The sequence below is a fragment of the Hemitrygon akajei genome, chromosome 2 (genome assembly GCF_048418815.1).
Source record: "Hemitrygon akajei chromosome 2, sHemAka1.3, whole genome shotgun sequence".
Taxonomy (NCBI): domain Eukaryota; kingdom Metazoa; phylum Chordata; class Chondrichthyes; order Myliobatiformes; family Dasyatidae; genus Hemitrygon; species Hemitrygon akajei.
The window spans coordinates 148032241-148055652 of record NC_133125.1 but is presented as its reverse complement, the minus strand read 5'-3'; the positions used below and the strand labels follow the sequence as shown (position 1 = coordinate 148055652).

The 23412-nt window shown below is 40.0% G+C and overlaps 1 protein-coding gene across 4 annotated transcripts; it reads left to right on the top strand.

Moving 5' to 3' along the window:
• Positions 1-263: 263 nt before the first annotated feature.
• On the top strand, positions 264-20309 carry LOC140716746 (nuclear factor 7, brain-like). 4 transcript variants are annotated; one of them, XM_073029579.1, is made up of 6 exons: positions 264-697; positions 1955-2050; positions 11736-11927; positions 16590-16612; positions 16700-16809; positions 19620-20309. In XM_073029579.1, exons 1-6 carry the CDS (start codon positions 281-283, stop codon positions 20162-20164), a joined length of 1383 nt encoding a protein of 460 aa, XP_072885680.1. In that variant the 5' UTR covers positions 264-280; the 3' UTR covers positions 20165-20309. The 4 variants fall into 4 exon arrangements, with proteins under 4 accessions (XP_072885680.1, XP_072885671.1, XP_072885660.1 ...); XM_073029570.1 differs by having other exon boundaries at positions 11733-11927; XM_073029559.1 differs by having other exon boundaries at positions 11697-11927.
• The last annotated feature ends 3103 nt before the right edge of the window (positions 20310-23412 follow it).

Sequence of the window (23412 nt, the reverse complement as noted above, 5' to 3'; positions counted from 1 at the left end):
CTGGCAAATTTACCAAAACGTTTCTGAAGATAGATGCCAACCATTCAGGTTGGAGCCTTCGAATCAATTGGAATCCACAGGTAATATTCCTTATTACAGGAGTAAATAAGGGTAAATTGGCATTAGGAGAAGAATTGACAAAATCTGTTTCCCACTCGAGAACAGATAGAGGATTAAACTCAGTTAACAGGGAACAGGTGGAAAACATCCCAATTGGTTCCAACGTCGGGAGAAGGCAGAGTTATTAAAGCGGTGGGGGACGATCTCAGGGATTGATGCAATGGCTCACTGTCAGGAGAATAGAGCCTATCGGGACGTTCTTGTCTGCCCTATTTGCCTTGGGCTTTTGACCGACCCCGTCCTTGTCCACTGTGATCGCAACTTCTGCCGGTCTTGCATTGTGTCCTACCGCCAATCTCAGCAGAGCTCGACCTGTTGCCCACAGTGCGGCGAAGATACGCCGGACCTGTGCCTACAACCTAACCGTGTTCTGAGGGATGTGGCGGAAAAGATCCGGAAAGAGGTTGACCCGCAGGAACACGCGGAGGAGAGCCGACATCTGTGCAGTGAGCACCGCGAGAAGCTGAGCCTGGTTTGTGAAACTGACGGAATGCTGATCTGCCCGGTGTGCAGGGACTCTATGTTTCACAAGGGACACAAGTTCAGGCAGCGAAAAGAGTTCATCATAACGTGCAAAGTAAGGAGTCCGAAGCTGCTTCGGTGTTTGTTGACTGGGTTAACGAATGTGGCCAACTCGCTGGACTTCGGTTTTCCGTTCCATATAGAACAAAACAGGAACAGTCCGCTATGTTGACCGTAATGCCAGTTTAATTATTCCCACCTGCCTACACTTGGTCTACATCACTCCATCCTCTACCTATTCTTTTGCCTATCAAATGGTACTTAATCATAATTATTACTCTTGTTACCACCAGCGTGCTCCAGGTACCCATCACTCTGCTTATAAAAAGGTCCTACCTTGTAAATCTCCTTTAAACTACCTCCACCAACCTAAACATGCATTCCCTAGTAATTAACATCCCACTTTAAGAAATAAGGCTTCGGCTGTCTACCTTATCTATGCACGATCTTATATACTTTGGGCTCTTCCCTCCCTGAGTTATTCAATTATTTAGACTAGAATTTGGGACTTTTGACCATCCTCCTCCAATCTGATCATTTCTACTATTTTGTGTGTGTTGATAGGTAGATGAAAACAGCAGGCTATGCAGCATCTATGGAAATGAGTGCAGTAGATGTTTTGGCCCAAGACCCAATCCTGCTGAAGGTTCTCAGCTGGAAACATCAGTTGTATCTTTTTCTACAGATGCTGCCTGGCCTGCTGAGTTCCTCCAGTATTTTGTGTGTTGCTTGGATTTCCAGCATCTGCAGATTTTTCCTTATTTATGATTGCATCTCTAACGATGTTTATTTCATTTGACCGCATTAGTGCTGTTATTTCTCCACTCCCTCCTTATCCATGGAATTTCCAAGTGAACATAAGTTCTATCCTTTAGAATTTTTTGACAGATTTCCCTATCTGTTGGTCTATAATTTCCTATGATTGTTACTATGCAAATTGAATAGAACACATTTTGCTAACACATTCTGCTATGGTATCTAAGGCTAACAAGATGTTGGAAGAATCTATTAGACTCCTAGTAATCTTCTCCCTTGCTTCCCTTGGCATTCTGAAATAAATCCTATCAGTCCCTGGGGATTTTCCCACTATTTGTGGAAAATGTTCACCTTTGTATAAAAACTCATTTTGATTTTTCTAATAATTGGTTCCATAAGGCTGACACTGCTGAATAGTGATGAGAAGCATTAATTCTGCATCCATTCACCTCTGATATCTTCACAACTACATTTCCCAGGTGGTACCTGAGGGAGTGGTACAAGCTTCTTGTATGTCATTTCCACTAAACTTTTCTCACCCCTTCTTTTCCTGCAGACCAAAGGAGCTTCTCTCCTGAACTCTCTGAATCAGAAGGTGGTGGCTTTGAAAACAGCTATACAGAAGCAAGAACATGAGGTTGAGGACACAAAGGTAAATTGGTCCAATCTGCCCTTCACAAGCAAGGCTAGTAGTATGCAAAAATGCCACAATTGTTCAGTAAACTAATATAAAGGCAGTTTTTTTGGAGGGGAAAGGAAACAAGTGGAGTTAATGCTTCACTTCCAGCACAGAGCATTTGACCCTTGAAGTGCTAACTCGGTTTCTCTCTACATAAGCCTCTAGACCTGAATGCTTCCAGAACTATATGTTGCTATTTTTAGATATCCAGCAGGTTCCACTTTATTCACTTTAGAATTTCATTTTGTTTATTATTGTCATGTATATTGAGATGGTGATGAGCTTTGATTGCATAATGTTCATGTATATCTTATATTACAGTATATTTAGGTAGTGGAAGGTAAAACAACTACAAAATGGCAAATTCAGAAGTTTCAAATTCCTGTGAGTGCACATCACACACAACCTCTCATGGTCAGAATATACCATGCTCATCAGTTAGCTCTTGAAGTTACTGCTCCTGAGGGGGCAGAAGAGAGCTAGACATTGCACGTCCATACTCACATCACTCTATGGGTGCATGGTAGAGATCATGGCAACTGAACTGTGGCAGACAAAAAGGCTCTAAAATGGGTGGTCAGTAATCACCAGCCTGCACACCATCTAGGACATGTACAGAAAAGGACCAGTAAATCATGAAAGATCCCACACACTCTGCTCATGGATTGTTTTTCCCTCTCCTGCCAGGGAGGAGGTGACATAGCATACACACCAGCACCAGATGCAAAAACAGTTACTTTCCCCGAACAGTAAGAGTGACCAGGATCTCCCCCCATTAACTCTGCTATTTTATTATATCCCATCAGTCAACTTATGTGCAGCCTAGTGTAATCTTATGGGCACTTACTGTGTTTCTTGTTTTTGTACTTTATTAGATCCAGAGTAACAATTACTTGATCTTTCATTTTTATACAGAAATTACATTAAACAATCTGGAATCTTGAAAATGTAACAGCTATAGATGAAGGGCAGCACAGCGAAACAACAAGGTGCAAGATCATAATGATCTTGTAAGATCGAGAGTCCATCTTGTATCACCACGGAACCATTCAGTAGACTTCTAACAATAGAGTAGAGCAATTTGTGAAACTGGTGGTCAGTGCTGTCATGTATTTATATCTTCTGCCCAATGGGTGGGAAAAAAAAGTTCTTGGTGGGTGGGATTTCATCATGTTTGCTACTTTACTGAAGTATTGGGAAACAGACAGTGTCCATTGAGATGAAACTTTCTTTGACATGCTAACATATGTCCACAACTCTCAAGAGTTTAGTCTTAAGCAGAGCAGTTCCCATAACAAGCTATGATGTATCCAATTAGGATGCATTCTGTGGTACTTTGATTTTTTTTTTAATTGGTAAGGTTTGCCTGTGACAGGTCAAGTTTCTTTAGCCTTCTGAGGAAATAAAGGCATTGGTATGCTTCCTCGGCTTTGTCATCTGTATTTGGACCAGGACAGGCTATTTGTGATGTTCACTCAGGAGCTTGCAGTTGTCAACTCTTTTGACCTCAGCAGCATGTGTACCATCCCCTTTGCGAAGTCAGTGACCAGCTTTTGTTGATATTGATGGAAAGTTTATCATGACACTAAAATATCTCTAGGCTGTCAACTAACCCATCACTATTTGAGAAATGGCTATCTATGAGAGCATCTGTAAACTTCCAGACTGAGTTAGAGCAGAATTTGGTCATGCAGTCGTGAGTGTACAAGGCATATTGCAACAAAATAACTGTATTTTGAGCTCATGAAATGTACAATATAAAATCAAAGCTCTTGCTGATTTTGGGACATGGGGACTGAAACTGCTCATCATACACAATGCAGTACCTTATACAGTTCTACTTCGTCTTTTCTATTTCCTCACCAATCTCGTTGAAATCAAACCCAATATTCCATCAACCTTCCTGATTGCCCTCTGCAATTGTGTAATAGCTGTTTGTGTTCCATTCATGGAGACCTCCAAATCTTTGTGCTGCAACTTTCTGCAGCATTACTACAGTTAATTTCTGTTTGTGTTTTCTTGCAAAATAAATAACTTCTATACTGTCCTAATGCAAAGCTGTTGTCTAAAATGGCAACAATTCCTTTACACCCCACCAATGAATCTCAGGTGGCTGAGCTCCAGTAGATGGATTTTTGCTCTAGGTTCCAGCATCTATTACTACTTGTTTCTCAAACTTTTTATTATATAATTGGCAAACTTTTTATCTGTTATCTTTTAATAACTTTAAATTTATCATTCTCACTCATGTATCATCCATGAATTTGGCTACACTTTCATATAAACAATGGGGATCCCTGAGGTGCACCACCTAATTTAGGCTTCTTTCTGAGAATGTCCCCTTAAGAGTCATTCAGCAATATAGCATATACATGCCCTTTGGCCCAAACAGTTCATGCTAACCACAGTACCCACCCAGCCAGTCCAAAATTCCTATGTTTGGCCCATGCCCTCCCAAGTACCACTCCCTCAATGTATTCATCCATTTTTTAATATGCGTCTGTACCGGACTCAAACATTTCCTCTGGTTCATTCCATATACTCACTGCACTCAATGAAAAAGTTGCTACTCTGTCCCTTTTAAATCTCTCCTCTCACCCTAAATCTATGCCCTCTAGGTTAGGACTCCCATAGCTGGAGAAAAGCATGTTACCCTCCTTTGTATCAATGCCTTTCATACCCTTAATCACATGGTTACCCCTCATTCTCCTATATTCCAAGGAATAATGATTTAGCTTGGACAACACTTCCTCTATCTCAAGCCCTCTAACAATATCCTCACTATTTTCTGCCACTCCATTCCAGTTTAACCATGCTTTCCTGATAACAGTAACCAGAACTGTATATGTACTCCAGTAACTTGCACAACTGCAGCATAATGTGGTAGAAATGTGGCAAATGTTCAGGAGGTATTTGCATGGAGTTCTGCATAGGTAATTCCAATGAGTCAGGGAAAGGATGGTAGGGTACAAGAACCATGGTGTACAGAGTCTGTTGTAAATCTAGTCAAGAAGAAAAGAAAAGCTTACAAAAGGTTCAAAAAGCTTGGTAATGATAGAGATTTAGAAGATTAGAAGGCTAGCAGGAAGGAGCTTAAGAATGAAATTAGGGGGTACATCCAGGTCACTAAGGAAATGGAAGTGTAGGGAAAGGTCTCCCAACAAAAAAGAATGTAAACTGCCCCAAAGTTGAAATTAGACAAATATTTAGTATCATATAACTATATCAATAAAAGGGGCAAGGATGATGTCCAAGCACAAGAACAAAAAGTCCGCTCAGAAGGCTGATAAATACAAGTCATAGTAAGACGAGGATTCAGCAGAAGTCATGACAGCCAGTGCTGCGAGGATGCTCCATTCGATCTAAAGTGTCACGCTACAAGGAAAAGCTGCAAGTATTCAGATACGAAAGTACAGAGAATATAAATTACTTAAGAGAAATGACAGGAAACAGTAAATTGGACTTGAAGGTAACATTAAAGCTGGTAACTGAAAATAATCCAGATGGAATTACTTGACTGATAGCAATATGGTCAAGACATAAAAAGGAGAGAATCCTCCATGATTGCCCATATTGCGGAGGGGCCTCTAACACCGAGTGAAGATAAAGGTTGTCCCTCTGAACTGAGGCAGGTTGGTGCTCAGGCCTTGCTGTTGGAAGTCGGGGAAAATTTTCAAATGTTCTATGTTCAAAAATGCCTCGGGTTTGGTTTTGTCTTTTGGTGTACTGTTGAGAAGGGAATGCTTACTGTTTGTTTAGAAAGTGTTTTCTTTTCTACTAGAGGAAAACGCAAAATGAACTGGTAAAAATAATTTCCTATAATGTTAATGGGGATTTGAATCCAATTAAGAGAAATAAGATTATGCCTAATTTGAAAAGAGAGGGCACAAATAGCTTTCCTTCAGGAAACACGAGCCAGTCCGAACATGCAAAATTAAAAAGCTTTAATCATGTATTTTAGTCATTTAAACTGAGCCACAAAAGAGGAGTAGCTACTTTAATATCAGTGCTCTTAACTATGAACATATTTCAGAGACTAAAGAGGATGGACGATTTGTAAAGATTACAGGAAGAATAGAAGGTACTAAAATAACATTGCTGAATGTTTATGCTCCAGGTAGTGAATAGTCATTCTATAGACACACTTTTGACCTAATGACCAGCTCTCAAGGGGTAGCAATCTGCAGAGGGGATTTTAATATTAGGTTAAACCCTGTATTAAGTTCTTCAGGAACAGTTATGCAGAATAAACCTCTGACTAGGAAAGTGAAATCATTGATGGAGGAGTTAAGAATAATAGATGTGGAGGGAATTGCACCCCACTAGTGAAGACGATACACATTACTCTTTCCCTCAGTCAGCTGATTCAAGGATAGACTTTTTTATATTTAACATAGATAGATACAGGATAAAAGAATGTAACATTACAACAATTGATCTGTCGGACCGTAGCCCAGTCTCGATGTCTCTAATTCTGGAAAGGAAAATGAGGAAAACACTATGGAGGTTAAATTCACATACTCAATAACCCGAAAGTAATGGAGAGATTAAGGGGGGAAATTAAAGAATGCCTAGACTTTAATGACACCGAAGAAATATCACCAGTGATTTTATTGGATACATTGAAAGCCATACTGAGGAAAAAATATTTCCATTGCTACTCACATGGAAAAGTTCAAAGCACAAAAATTGGCAGACCTTCAAGAAAAATTAAAACAACTACAAGTTGTAGATAGCAACAAAATTAATTTAAAACAGGAAATTAAGAAATTGCAATTGATTATATTTACACATTGGAAACTCAAATAAATTTTCTTTACCTGAGACAAAAGAATTATGAAGTAGGAGGTAAATCAGCTGGATTATTAGCATATAAATTATGTAAACAAGAAGCAGACAATACAATTCTTAAAATAAAGAATCCAAAATCAAAGCTTGTTGAGAGTACAACAGGGAAAATTCAAGAGTTTTGGAATATATTATCAAGAGCTGTACTCTCAACCCCGGGCCTCCAATGAATCCCATATAGACACTCCCTGAATTCTTTAGAATTATCCAAGCTCACGGATATAAAAAAATCAATGCTTATTAGAACCAGTAACTGCCAAAGCACTAAATGTGGCCATCTCTAGATTAAAGGCCAGAAAGTCTCCAGGCTCTGGGTTTATCTCAGAGTGGTACAAATCACTGAAGTCACAGTTAGCTCCATTATTACTTAACACCTTTAATTGGATTTTTACAGAGAGGAGAAATTCCACCTTCCTGGAGAGAGGCGATTATCTCAGTTATTCCTAAAGAGGGTAAAAATAAACTAGAATGCAGTAATTACCAGCCCGTTAGTGTCCTTAATTTGGATTACAAATTATTTGCATCTATATTAGCTCGTAGACTGTAAAAGCTTCTACCTGGCCTCATCCACTTACACCAGACTGGATTCATCCAGCAATGACAAACTTAGGACAACATAAGGAGAACTTTACACATACTAGAACAGGTTAATAAGAACAGGACAGAGACAATGGTAGTGGGATAAGATGCCGTGAAAGCTTTTGATTCAGTTAGATGGGTATTCTGATATAAAGTGTTAGGAAGATTCGGCTTTCAATTTAAGTTTATTAAAGAAATCCAGACTTTGTATGACAGCCCTACAGCAAGAATTAAGATAAATGGGGACCTCTCTTTCATTTTAGAGAGAGGAACTAGACAGGGATGCCCAATTTCCCCTCTCCTCTTTCCACTATACATTGAACCTCTTGCCCAGAGTGAAATTGTAAAAGGCATCAAGGTGGCAGGGATTGAATAGAAGGTAGCGATATTCACAGATGTCTTTGAGTGAACCATAAAAATCATTCATAGGATTGTTTACACTGTTGGATGAGTTTGAGAAAATATTAGGTTATAAAATTAATGTAGAGAAAATGCAGGTTGTCCATAAATTATTAGCATCTAAACAACTGCAGGATACATATGATCTTAAGTGAGAAGCTAAATCATTAAAATATTTAGGAATAAACCTGCCAAAAGATCTTTCAACATTGTCACAGGTAAATTATGGGCCTTAAGTTTCCATCTATGTATATATGCTTTTATCTCTGAAACTAATCTCCTTTTTTAAGTTTAAATTCAATGATAAATACCATATAAATGAATATTCTCCCTCAGTTACTTTAATTTTTTCTGGACTTGACCTATGGTGGTAGACGATAATCAATTCAGGGAATGGGATAAATGGATTTCCTGCTTTATCTGGCAAGGAAAGAAACCTAGAATCCGATTTAACACCTGACAGTTAGGAAAGGAAGGAGGAGGTATGGCACTTCCTTGCTTGAGAATTTATTTTATGCTTCACAGATAACCCCACTGTTATATTGGTGTAATGGAGAATACAAGACTATATGGAAGGAAATAGCATTTAGATTGATTGACAGTTTACCTCTACAGGCCTCAATTGCAGACTAAGAATTGATGGTCCAATTGGAAAAGATTAAAAACAGATGGATAAATACCATATTAAAAGTATGGCAGAAGATGGCTAATTTATGTGGAATCTACAACATGTTTAAACTTTTTAGATGGTGTGCTTATGATACTGATTTTTTTCCCCCAGCAGAGGAGATAAAAGATTTGGACTGTGGATAAAGGTCTTACAACCTACCTCTCATTCACACGTAAAAATGCTTTACAATGTTTTCAATCCCTGTAAGACAATCATGACTTTTTTAGGTACCTACAAGTACAACACTACTTTAACCAGAATTGTAGATATACAGGCTTATCAACAACAGAATTAGAATTTTTCAAGATTTTGAATTTGGCTTGCAGCTCAATACCAAGTAAATCAATTTCTCAAATATATAATGCCCTCTCTCATGCCAGATGTTGTATATTGAAGAGAAGTGGGAGAAAGAAGCAGGGTTGGTACTTTCATAGGAGGTTTCGGGGAAAGTATGCAGCTTTCAGTGGTCTTCAAATAACTTTTTGGTTTGGAGAGAACATTGTTCAAAAAAATATTATAAGATCATTCAGGACACCATACCAGGAAAAATAAAGACACAAATGTGGCGTGTTGGAGAAGGCGTGGCTCCAAGGAGGGAAATCATTTCCATATTTTTTGGGATTGCCCTAAATTAAGTTTATATTGGAAAGTTACCTCAGAACATTAGTTAAGGTATTTAAGATATAGAGAAGACTGGCATGAAATTATTTTGGAAATACTTAAAATGGAAAAGATGACTTCCTGAGAATTTAAAAGAAAAATTTCATCAAATTTGGAATAAATGGATTGAATTTATAACCCCAATGCGAGCAGACTTTAGATGAGTCTCCAAATAGTTCATAATGCTTTCCTCATCAACATAGTAATAGTGTTAACGTAAGCTCCCTTGGTTCGAATGTTCACTATTTTATTTCTGGAAAGCATGGTATCAACACAAGTAAAGAAAAAGGGGGGAGGAAATGATAAAATGAAGTAAATAAGTACACAAGAATTGGATAAGTATGTTTATGGGTAAGAGCAAACATGAACGTGTTAAGAGACAAACACCTATGATGGGAGTTACATAGGGTTACACACATTATTTTGGACTAGAAAGGAATGGACCAGAAGAGATGCATAGAAATTATTATTTAACCACTATTACTATTTTAATAACTACTATTATTAATTAGTTTAATAGTGTGGAATTATATTTGCACATATCTATTTAAGTGCCTAATTATTTTTCTTTTAATATCATCAGTGTGTACTTGTGAATGCATAAATAGATTTACACATATGAAAAAGGGAGAGGTTTTGTATGTTTAAAAAAAAAGTTTCTGTAATACTTGTAAATACCTTATCCAAATAAAACTTTTTTTAAAAAAGAATGAAATTGAGAGAGCCAGAATGGGCCATGAGAAGGTCTTGGCGGTCCGGATTAAGCAAAACCCCAAGGCATTCTACAAGTATGTGAAGAGCAAGTGGATAAGGTGTGAGGGAATAGGACCAATCAAGTATGACAGTGGAAAAGTCTGTATGGAACTGGAGGAGACAGCAGAGGTACTTAATGAATACTTTGCTTCAGTATTCACTACGGAAAAGGATCTTGGCGATATAGGGATGACTTGCAGTGGACTGAAAAGCTTGAGCATGTACATATTAAGAAAGAGGATGTGCTGGAACTTTTAGAACGCATCAAGTCGGATAAGTCACCAGAACCAGACGAGATGTACCCCATACTATTGTGGGAGGTAAGGGAGGCTATTGCTGAGCCTCTGGTGATGATCTGAGCATAGTCAATGGGGATGACAGAAATTCTAGAGGATTGGAGGGTTATGGATGTTGTTCCCTTATTCAAGAAAGGGAGTAGAGATGGCCCAGGAAATTATAGACCAGTGAGTCTTTCTTCAGTGGTTGGTAAGTTGATGGAGAAAATCCTGAGAGGCAGGATTTATGAACATTTGGTGAGGCATATTATGATTAAGAATAGTCAGCACAGCTTTGTGAAAGGCTGATCATGCCTTACAAACCTGACTGAATTTTTTTGAGGATGTGACTAAACACATTGAAGGTAGAGAAGTAGATGTGAAAATGACTTTCATGAAGACATTTGATAAGGTACTCCCTGCAAGGCTTATTGAGAAAGTAAGGAGGCATAGGATCTAAGGGGACATTGCTTTGTTGATCCAGAACTGGCTTACCCACAGAAGGCAATCAGTGGTTGTAGTCGGGTCATAATCTGCATGGAGGTTGGTGACCAGTGGTGTGCCTCAGGGATCAGTTCTGGGACTCTTCCTTGATTTTTATAAATGATGTGGATGAGGAAAGGGAGGGATTGGTTAGTAAGTTTGCTGATGACACAAAGGGTGGGGTTGCTGTGGATAGTGTGGAGGGCTGTCAGAGGTTACAGTGGGACATCGATAGGATGCAAAACTGGGCTGAGAAGTGGCAGATGCAGTTCAACCCAGGTAAGTGTGAAGTGATTCATTTTGGTAGGTCAAATATGATGGCAGAACATAGCATTAATGGTAAGACCTTTGGCAGTGTGGAGGATCAGAGGGATCTTGGAGTCCGAGTCCATAAGACACTCAAAGCTGCTGCACAGGTTGACTGTGGGTCAGAAGGCATGCAGTGCATTGGCCTTCAGTAATCATGGGATTGAGTTTAGGAGCTGAGAGGTAATGTTGCAGCTATATAGGACCCTGGTCAGACACCACTTGGAGTACAGTGCTCAATTCTCCATTCTTTATCAAAACTTAAGGATGCTTAAAGATTACAACATCTGCATCCACTCCACTTCCAGGATCCTGAGATGCACAGCATGGGATCCAGGACACATTTGTAGTTCATTATTTTGTTTCATAATGCTAGAGATCCTCTTGTGATCATTTTAACATTGTCCTGTTAGCAGATGTTGACTCCATTTAGTCCTTGGAATGAAGGGTTTTCCCTAGTAGAGCTTTAAGAGTGATTGTCAGATGTGCTTGAATCCCAAAAGCAGGACTTAGCTCATTACTTAAGCACGAGATTGAGTCATGGATTTGAAAATGTACATTGAGTATCTGACAGACTAAGGGCATGTTTTTTTAATGGAAGCAGACTTTCTTGCATTCTAATGTTGTGCACTTTGTTCCAATGGAGGAATTAGGCTGTAGTCTGATCTGCCACATTTCACAGCAGTTCGTTGAGCTTCACCAATTTCTCAATAAGCATGAACATCAACTGACGATAAAACTGGAAGATCAAGTGGAAAGCAACCTGGCAGCAATGGGAAAAAACCTGACCAAAATGAGAGCAACCCTCTTCTCCATAGAGCTGGACATAACTAATATCAAGGCCAAGCTGGAACAAGGAGATCTGACCTCTCTTCAGGTACACCATGGTTTCTTCTCCACCTTCCAACTTTTCATGAAAGATAAGCTCACCCTGGCTTTGGCTGTACTGGGCTTCCAACTACAGACAAGTAAGGAAAACTTTGTTTATCACTGGCCATTATTAAACACACTCGTACTCCCCAATTTTGTTCTTCCTCCCCAATTTCCTGTTAAATTCCATCTGCCATGACCCTTCATTTCATTAATATGTATAAGGCTACGTCAACACACCAAGGGCAACTTGAATACAGGTTTTATAAGTTACCTTAGTAGCAAAGAGGTACTGCTTCCTCTGCTCATGTAGAGGAGGCACAGTTTTCTTTGAGACTGCATGCATTTCTTGCTGCTGTGGGTCCTTCGCACATCCTGAATATTAACTGGCCATTGCAAATTCTGTGTGCTAAGTGTTAACATTTGGGTGGAGGTGACGGGAATGTGAAAATAATGAATGAGTTTTTTTTTTAAAGAACAGGGTGGCTTTGTAGGCCAAAGGGTAGCTCATGCTGTGTGATTCTGACTCTTATGTACAGTACATCAAAGACCATAATACTAATCCTTTGGGGATTATCACTGGATTTGGCATCCAGTTTGAAAATGCTTCCTCCTGCAAACTGAATAACTATATTATGTATCCAAACCCTGGTTATTCTTTTAATCTTTTTTGCTTCAATGCTGCTAGACTTTGAGAAGGTATAAAACCCATTTTGCAAAATCATGACATTTTAGGAAATTTAATGAGTTGATGGGAGAGTGTTTTCAATACAACAGCTTAAATTTGCAGGTGATTCTTGCATTGTTTCACAGAGCAGTGTACTGATCAGTCTCTGCAGGACCTGGGCTGAAGTTTGCGCCTTCAGTTCATCAAATGCATCGTCTGGGCATCCCGTATTAACTTCTAGTCTAATGTTGGTTCCCATAGCACTATAATTTACATAATCGGAGTTGAAGAGAACAACAGCCTATTCAGTCCACCATATCCATGGACATCTTTAGCTATCTCATTTGCCGATATTACATCCATTTTCTTCTGTGTCTTGCCTGTTTGTACATAAATGCCTCTTAAACATAATGATTCTATCTGAATCAGACAGCAGGTTCCAGATTAAAATGTAGCCTTAGAGCCAGTTAAACCCCTGCCCTCTATTTTGATACCACTACCACAGGAAAAAGATGCTGGTTATCTACCTTGTCTAGGCCTGTTAAATGCCTCCTTCACCCCAGGGAAAAATAAGCCCAGACTGCACAATCTCTTCCCGTAACTATAGTCATTTAGTCCAGGCAACAGCCTGGTGAATCTCCTCTGCACTCTTAGATTGAAACAACATGGAATACCTGTAACTGTCCTTTGAAACTGCTGAGCAGTACCAGAAATTGACATTCATCAGGTAGACTGAAAGCTTGATCATTGGCAATGTCTCTTCACTGCCTCTGTCTAGGTGACCTGGACCCCTAGGAAGTTTCAACCATCAACTCCATAAACAGCTCCCTGCAGAATCTGGAAATGAGTCTACAGTGCTGGAGTCGCCTTCAACTACATCCTGCCCAATGTTGGGGGCACTGGCCTCAGTGAACCAGCTGCTTCATAGATTATTCTTTCATGTGCTTCCAGAGAGGAAAGGATGACTACAGGCTAGGAACACACATGTAGTGCACAATCCTTGTGTAGCTATTATCCCTATTAAAGCTCTCATCATTTTACTGTGCAGTAGAGTTCAGCTTGCTGTATCTATGCCAACCATCATTCCTAACTATGCTAATCCCACTTGCCTGCTTTAATTCTATAGACCCCTATTCCTTGCTCTTTCAAGTACTTGTCAAAATACCTCTGTTACTGTCCTGCTTCTTCCTCCACCTGTCAGCTCAGATCCTCCTTAAGCCTCCCTCTTCTGCTTTCCATGGGAAACAGATTCTGGCTATCAAACCTCTTATCTACCTCTGTCTTGTTATCTCAGTCTTTCTTGCTTTAGAACAAAAAGACCTAGCTTATTCACTCCACCCCCATTTGTAATTTAAAATCTCCTTTCCAAGCAATATCCTTGTGAATCATTTCTAACTTTGTCATGTCCTATAGGGTAGTGTCCAGAATTACATACAACACTCCAATTATAGTCAATGCAACATGTCACAGTTGAAGTTTCACTCATGTTACTCAATGCCTCAGTCAACAAAGACAAGCACACTGTATGCTTGCTAGGCCACTCTGTCTATTAGTGTTCAAGTTTTCATGGAACTGTGCTTATTCCCCAATGTCTCTGTTCTAAATATTCCCCAGGGCCCTGTCATTCTGTTAATACTGCCTTGTTTAATTTCCTATAATGCATAAATTTGCATTTAGTGTTTAAAGTCCATCTGCTGTTCCTTTGTCTTTTCCAGTTGATCCAGATCAAGGGTTCCCAACATTTTCATGCCACGAACCAGGTTGGAACCTTTTGTCTAGATCCTGCTTAACTTTCAGCAATCCTTTCTCCCCTCCATCACCCCCACAACCAATACAAAAAAAGAAACGAAACAAAACAAAACTCAGACCACAAAATCCACCCCAGAGCCAATTGGCTGTGGGTCAGATGACAGCATCAAACACTGAACTTGCTTCAAACACTCTATCTGTATGATGAAACGTACTCACCTGCACTCTGAGTAGAATCCATCAGACTGCGGTTCGAACAGGCCTGGAGCTCTCAAAGTTAAGTGTGTAAGGAAGATCTAACCATCTGTCAGGTGATGATATTTGGATCAGTCTTGCTACTGCCGTTGTCCTTTTCTGTGAGTGTGAAGGTTGGGGATTGTTATGTGCAGGGGGTTGTTGATGTGGCTAGATTTTGCTGTAGGTGGGGGTGGATTTGGGGGTCTGAATTTTGTTTCCTTTTTGTATTGGCTGTGGGGGGGGGCAGAGTTGATGGTTTTTCTACATTTAATAGCTATCTTGATTAAACATGTATCAGTTTTATTATACGTACTTTGAAAATTAAATAAACCTTTGGGTGATACTACTTTCAGTGTGTCTATTAACTTTGACAGAAGGCAAACTCAAAGGTGTAGCTTTCTTTTTTGAATCATCATATAGCACGGAAACAGTCCTACAATTCCTGCTTATAAATGCCCACCATTATTCACATCTGAGCTAGTCCCACATCCCCACATTTGACACATCCTTCTAAAACTTTCCTTTTCTAGTATGTCTAAAGTGCCTTTTTAACTGCAGTTGTGCCTGCCTCAACCACTATTCCTAACAGTTCATTACATATACAAACCAACTGGGTGGGAAAAGTTGCCCTCTTGTGTTTCTACTGAATCCCTCCTCTCACCTTAAACCTTTGCTGTTTTGTTCTTGATTCCCTTGTCATGGTCAAAACACTGAGTGCATGCACAATCTATGCTCATGCTACTATTAGGTCACCCTTCTTTCACATACTCTACTGTAAACAGTCGCAACTTGTACAATCTCTCTCCATAGCTCAGTCCCTTGAGTCTTGGCTACATCCTCAAATCTCCTCTGCACTCCTTCCACATTGATAACATCTTTCTTATAAAAGTGTGACCAAAATGAATACAATCTTCTATATGTGACCTCACCAGCAACTTGTACAAGTAGAACAATTATCCCAAATTCTATACTGACTGTGAAAGCCAGCATGCCACTTTCACTCTGCCTACCTGCCTTTTCACTTTCAGGGAACCATGCACTTTCACTCCCAGATCCCTCTGTTATGCCATCTCCCCAGGTCCCTACAATTAACTGTGAATATCCCATACTGGTTTGTCTTCCCAAAATGCAAACCTTGCACTTAACTAAATTAAACTCGAGTGAGTTCTACGCTTACAAATAGTCATAGAACAACACAGAAACAGGTCTTTCAGACTTTATGCCAAAGCAATAAAAAGTTAAATTGTGGTGGTGAAACTGGTCATTTTAAAATTGCATGTAATTAAGGGTGATAAACTAAAATAACTTCTTTTCACCTGAATCTATTTGCTTTTCCCCCAACTCCCATCTGCTAGGTTTAGCTATGAAAGGCTACAAGGAATGAGGACTGAATTGATAATGGTTTAAGACAGCACATTTAACTTCCTGAGTTTGATAATGGAAAGTTGGATGCTTAAGATCAATGTTGAAGTTTAGTATTTCTAAACCCTTAACCCTATCTTGGTAGGAGTACTTTTCACCATTGAAGTATTTTGTGCACTTTACAACATCAAAATATATGCGTTTGTGCACAGTTTCTGGCATCTATCCATAATGTTGTAGAAACTCCATTTTAGAGTTTGATGGGTAGGTATGTGCAGGACACAATGGTGAACTTTTCTATTAGTGCTTTCAGACTTTCAAAGGCAAGCATCTGCATTACATATTCTTCCACAGGATCTGGAATGGGACTTGAACTCCTGGTCTCAGACCCATTGACTGCTGATAGATGTTATTCTGTTGTACCACTGAAATTCTCAATTATAACTTTCAGCTAAAAACTAACCTCACCCAATTTTAAAATTGAATGTCTCCACATGTTAACTGCCAAAAGCACTTGATTTGAATTGATTATGTGAGCACATGTGTGCACAATATATACAGCGCAATAAACAGGTAAATACAATATCCCAGGTTGGTGTTCAATTTGTCTGTCCTCCTGCTACAAAAAACTTACATTGCTCTTTTCTCTTTCAGGATATTAGTTGTTGGAGGGGCAGGTAGGCACTTGTCAATGTTAGACACTTGCTCATTTTGTTTCCCTACTGCAAGGGATTTCAAATGATGTTAACATGTACACTTGGCAGGTTTACTGGAGAGACTCCCACTGCTATATCTCAGAATGTATGCCTGGGGACATTCAAGGGACCTTTGCAATATAAACTATGGAGGGAAATGAAAGATTTCATCCATCCAGGTAATGTAATGTCTTGCTCTCCTTCCCATGATAATGTATCTCATAGATTAAGAACTCAGTTACACATAGTTCTCAAAGTAGCCAAAGACTTGCTGCTCTTTGAGTTTCAAGCTGGTTTTGAAGTTGGATTGGAAAAGATATTTTAATTATCTTCTGAAGGGCTCCTAGAGCAATTGAAGGAGAACATGGGTCATAAAAGAATATTGGTGTGAATCTGAATTTATTGTGTTTAAGTTTTACTGAGTTCCATTTTAGTGGAGACCAGTTTGGCACTCGGGGGTGGGGGGGGGGAGCTTAAAAGATTCATTTGAATTCTGATTATGTCATCAGTTACAAAGCTGACTAAACAGTCTTTCTGAGCTAGTTCCATTTATCTGCATTTGGCCTATACCCCTCAACTTTTCCATGTGCCTATATGTCTCTTAAAAGTAATTGTAGCCATTCCACCAATTCAACTAAGAGCTATGTGCATGCAGCCACCATATTTTGTCAAACTTGCCCCTCAGATCCCCTTTAAAACTACTCTACACCATAAACTAACAGGTTGAATTTTTTCCAAAGATATTGGAATAATTTGTCAACAAAGCAGCATGAAACTTGATCAAACTTCTTCACTTAATTCAAATGTTGTGGCATCATTAATATAGCAGAGGCCCTTTTTTTCAGGTTACATGTCCGAACAGTTGAGCTTTTTTCATTGACATGCTAGGGAATAGTGCTGTAAAGCCAGCTTTAATTGTGCATCCTTAATTGCTCCAGAACTAGGGTCAAAGATAAGCCCACCACTTTGGAAGGTTCTGGGGGACAGTGGATCAACTCCAATGGCGTGAGTGAAGTGGGTGAAATTTGACAACCTGCCAGTTGTTTAGTGGGCAATATTCTGGATATTGATTTTTTTAATTCAGTGACGTGATTGGAATTGAAATTTTCCAGTAGCTTTAGCAGGGTTTGAACTTGTCCCTTGAATCACTTGTCTCATATGCTGCCATATGGTACACAATGTTAACCATTACACTAATCCTGGGGTTTTGTGGGGTTTTCTAGTCTTCCAAGCATTGGAAAATTAACTTTTTCTCATCTGAAATGTTGAGAAGCTTTTGGGAATATGTGCAAACACTGTAGTTGATAGATAGATACTTTATTCATCCCCATGGGGAAATTCAACTTTTTTTTTCCAATGTCCCATACGCGCTCTCCACAACTGACCTATAGAACATCTTCAGCATCTCACTACAGACATTGAATGACGCCAACCTTCTAAGGAAGTACAGTCGACTCTGTGCCTTCCTGCACAAGGCATCTGTGTTGGCAGTCCAGTCTAGCTTCTCGTCTAACTGTACTCCCAGATACTTGTAGGTCTTAACCTGCTCGACACATTCTCCATTAATGATCACTGGCTCCATATGAGGCCTAGATCTCCTAATTGTATGGTGTCACCCACATCTCCTGAGCAAGCCCCAGCCACATCACATGAGCATGCACTCAAATATAATCGCAATAATGAACATCTGCAGATGCTAGAATTTTGGGAAGCCTCGCCAGATCAAGCTACATGACATGCCAAGTGTTTCCAGCTACTTTTATTTTCAAATCACATCATGTTTATATAACACAGGTCATTTGGCTCATCTGACCTGGTTTTACAATAAGAGCAACACAAAGCTGGTGGATGAGACAGGCAGTATCTTTAGACTGTGGGTAAGAACAGCTATAGCCCTTCAACCATTCATTTATTGAATCAACCCTAATCTCTAAAGTTTAGCAACAGCATGGCCATTTTGATTGCTTTGCACTAAATTTATCAATGGATATTTTTGTTTTTTCCTGTTTTTATAAAATATTGTTGAATCTACTTTTATTTGTGAATACTGCTGTTGTATATCTCAGTGGTGCTCTTTTTTTTCATTTCACTTGTCCATACTTGCATTTGTGCATATGACAAGAAGCTCTACTTCCTTTGACTTTTGAGGAATGGGCATTTGTTTTGTCAAGATCCTTCAGCTGATTTCCTGCAACTTTCTAGGCTGCTCCACATTCTAGCACCTGTGGAATTTGCTTGACATAAGACCAACTTGGGTCATCTCACTCTAAACTTTTGATTGTCCTGCAAATTATTTGATCCTTGTGTAGCTAGCAGTCTTTCAGCCCTATAACCGTCTGTTTATCCCAGGCAGTGCATTCTAGAATAGAACTACTCTGTATTGAGAAAGAAACTCCAGTTATTTTGGGTTTTTTTAAGCTAATTACATTCCTCCTTGCTGGTTGTGGACTAGTTCTCTATGTATAGAATTCAAGATTTTAGATACTGGTCTAATCCTCAAGAAGAACCACCCTCCCAAGCAGAATAGCCCCCATGTATTCCAGAAAACTGAAGTATATCAGTCCTAGAATTGTGTAGTTAAATTTCTACTGCATCCCTCCAAAGCTTTGATTCTTTTTCTGAAATATTGTGCTCAGCAGCGGACACAGAGCTGCAGCTGGACCACTTTTGATTAACATTGATCAGGACTACTTCAGACTCTGAGACCTCACCTCACCCCAAATTTTACAAAGTCCCATGTGCTTTTCCAATTCTCTCCACCCGCCTGCTAGTTTTAGTGAACTATCTACAGCCTGATGTATATTCTGGTACCCTTTCTGAATTGTCTAAATAAGATGCTGAACTGCACCTGTTTCTGTACCATGCAGACTCTTTCAGGGTAGATCCATTCTGTGCCACTGCAAGATTAAACAAGTGGCCCAATCTAATCTGAACATATCATTATCTACTCAAGTTTTCAAATAATCCATAAACTTCTTATCTACTGCAGCTCCAGCTGCCCTGACCCTGGACCCCAGAACTGCAAACCCTTGGCTCTTGCTGTCCCAGGATCTAACCAGTATGACAGTTGTGGACTACAGATTGCAGGTTCCTGATGACCTGGCAAGGTTTGACGTATGCCTCTCTGTCTTGGCCACGGAAGGTTTTGTTGATGGGGCACACTACTGGGAGGTCGAGGTGAGAGGAAAATCCAAATGGGATGTTGGAGTAGCCAAGGAGTCCATCAACAGGAAGGGTGAAATTGTCCTGAAGCCAGAGAATGGATACTTGGTGGTGTCCTTGAGCAATGGGAATGAGTACTGTGCTCTAACCTCACCAGAGCCCATCCCACTGCCACTGACAGTACAGCCAAACCGAATTGGTATTTACCTGGATTACAATGGAGGTCAAGTGTCCTTTTATGATGCTGGTAACATGTCCCATCTCTACACCTTTAGGGTAACTTTTACTGAAAGAATGTTTCCTTTCTTTTGTCCCTGTTTGAATGACACTGGGGACAATGGTGCTCCCCTCTCAATCCATGCATTGCATTAACTGACTGAAAGATCTGGTCTACTCTTAGATGATTCTGTATGCATAGGTAAAATTGGGTGAAGGGGAGGAATGATGTTTGTGGTGTTCTAACCTATGGTAACTTGTCTGTTTCATGAAGGAAGCCTTTGTATTCTGAACAGTTATGCATGGTGTGGGAAGAATACAATGAAGTGTTAATAAATGTATCCTTGAAAAATATGGAATTACTTATTTTTATCTACCTCCTGCTTTCATTGTGATTTTTCAATATCAGGTATCATTACACAGGTATTCCATCCAATTCTATAAAAATGCTGAGAATTGACTATAGTTGAGTTATACATCACAGAAGCAAGCTCTTTTGCAAATGGCCATGGCCAAGATGCCTATCTGTGCTAGCCCCATTTTCCCCTTATTTTAGATCTTATCCCTCTAAGTTTTCCTGTCCATGTACACAAATTCATGTACTGTCATATCAGGTTCTTTTCATGACTATGATTGTTCTTGATAATTTTTTCTACAGAAGCAATTTTCCATTGCCACTTTCTAGGCAGTTTTTTTTACAAGACAGATGACCCCAGCTATGATCAATACTCTTTAGAGATTGTCTACCCAATAGCAGTGGTTGCATAACCAGGACTTGTTAAGCACCAGATAAGAATGAGCTCTTCATATGATCATCCACCACCTGCTGCCATGGTTTCACGTGATCCTGATGGTATCGGTTGGGGGAAATGCTAAGCAGATACTACAGAAGGACCCTCTTTTGAATAGACTTTTGAGTGTTCATGTTTTGCACCCCAAATAGCCTGCACTGTAAGTTGCCTAGCAAGCATGGAAGCTAACAGGAAATACAGTGGAAACATTTTATCCCATGTTTCCATTCTCAGTTTCTCCTTTTATTTCTATTCCCCCTCAACTAAAAGCTATGTACTCCAATTCTAGACTCACTGGAGGAAGACACTGACCATTGCCTATGCTTCTCATGATTCCATATTCCTATAAAACATTATCACTCTACTTGAGTTTCAGAGGAAAGCAGCCCCAGTCTCTCTTCATCTATTCTCAATTGCATCTTTATGATTTTCAAGTTCAAGTTTGTCACTTAAACTATTTTCATCTATACCATCAAATAAAAAAAATTCCTTGACCAAGGTGCCCAACACAGTACACTGCCCTCACACACAACACAATGTAATATTACCACAAATAAATTAACTACTGTAATGAGATGCTTTTATGATACAAGTTTAAAATGTAAACAGAATACTACTGGCACGTCATGTGTGGTGAAAGGTGCCTGGTGGCAGAGAATGCAGTAATATCATGGCCTGGAGGAGAAAGCTGTTTCCTGTCCTTGCATCCTTGTTCTAATGCTCTGGTACCTCCTACCTGATGGTAGTGGGGTCAAAGAGATCGTCAGTGATCCCTCCCACCCATCCAACAATGCCAAAGGTCATGCTTATGCAGCATTACTGGTAAATATCTCATGGGTGGAAGCTAGACACCAATGACCATCAGCAATTTTCACAATCCATTGTAGGTTCTTGTGGTCAATTCGCATACTAGATGGTGCTGCAGCTGGTCAGGATACTCAAAGGTGTACCTGGTTGTTTTAAATGGTTAGAATGGTGGTCTCAATTTCCTCAGGAAGTGGAAATGCTGCTGTGCTTCCTTGACTAAGGAGGTGGAATTCATGGACCACTTGGTACTCCCAACTCTCTCCAAGGAGAAGTCATTTATGTACATTGAGGAGTAGTCAACCTGTATTGTATGTTCCTATAGTCCACAATAGTCTCTTCACAATAAAGAGGTGGGAAGTTGATTGGTGAGAGAAGCCTAGAGAACGGGAATCTAATAGGAGGGGACAGAAGGCTATGTGAGAAAGAAAAGGGTGAGGAACACTAGAGGGAGGTACTTGGCAGTCAAAGAGATAAGTTGGGTCAGGTGGGAGGATACCCAGAAAACATGAGGTGTTGCTCCTCCAACCTTGAGTGTGGTCTCATCACAACAGCAGAGGAGGCTATAGATTGACATGTAGGAATGGGAAGTAGAATTAAAATGGGTGGCTGTTGGGAGATCTACTGTTGCAATGAGACCATGCTCTGGTTGTAGGAGCAAGACTTTGTATTCCATCTGGGTAGCTTCCAACCTGATGCCATGAAATGTCGATGTCTTGAACTTCCAGTAATGCCTGCACCACTACGCTCCTTCCATTCCCCTTTACCCTTTCTTATCTTATCTCCTTACCTGGCCATCACCTCCCTCTGGTGCTCCTCCACCTTTGCTTTCTTGCGTGGCCTTTCCTATTAGACGCTCCCTTCTCCAGCCCTGTATCTCTTGCCAATCAACTTGTCAGCTCTTTACTTCACCCATCTTCCCCTCCCCCCCACTTCCAGTTTCATCTGTCACCTTGTGTTGCTCCCTCCTCTCCCCATACCTTCTGACTTTTTTTTTCTTCAGTCTTGATGGAGGATCTTGGCCCAAGACATTGACTATACTCTTCTCCATAGATGCTGCCTGGCCTGCTGAGTTCCTCCAGCATTGTGTGTGTTGTCCACAATAGTCTCTAGTCTTGTCCGCATTGAAGCTCAAGTTTTGCTCTCAAAATTCAGCTGTTCTATGCTATCTCATCATCATTGATGGTGAGGCTAAGCATTTATGTCATCAGCAAAGTTGATAATTCCATTTTCAATGGATCTAACAGCCCAGTCATATATTAGCAGCAGGGTGAGCCTGCAGCACTGGCAGAAGGCATAATGAAACTTGAGATGTTGCTGCCAACACAAACTGACTGGACTTTCTGGCAAGAAATCCCAGATGTACTTGCAGAGTTGTCAAGACCTAGTGAGGACAGTTTTCCCACCATTTTTGGGGAATGATTGTATTCACTGCTGAAATGAAATTGATGACCAGCATCCTGGTGAATGAGGCACCTTTACCCAGGTAAGATGTCTGAGTTGGGTGGAGAGGCTATAGCATCATCAGTGCACTGATTTGAGTGATGTGAACTGAAAAGGATCCAAAATGGCGAGAAGATGGGATATAGTGCAATGCACAACCAGCTGCACAAAACACTTCATTATTATTGATGTCAATGCTACGGGATGGTACTCATTAAGGCAGGTTTTTGTCACTCTTTTATACACCAGGATGATGGTGGCTGCCTTGAAGCCTATGGGAACAGTGGAATGTTCCAGAGAGGTGTGAAGATGGCTGTTAGAATGTCTGTTAATGGGGCTGCACAGTCCCTCAAGTATATTATCAGG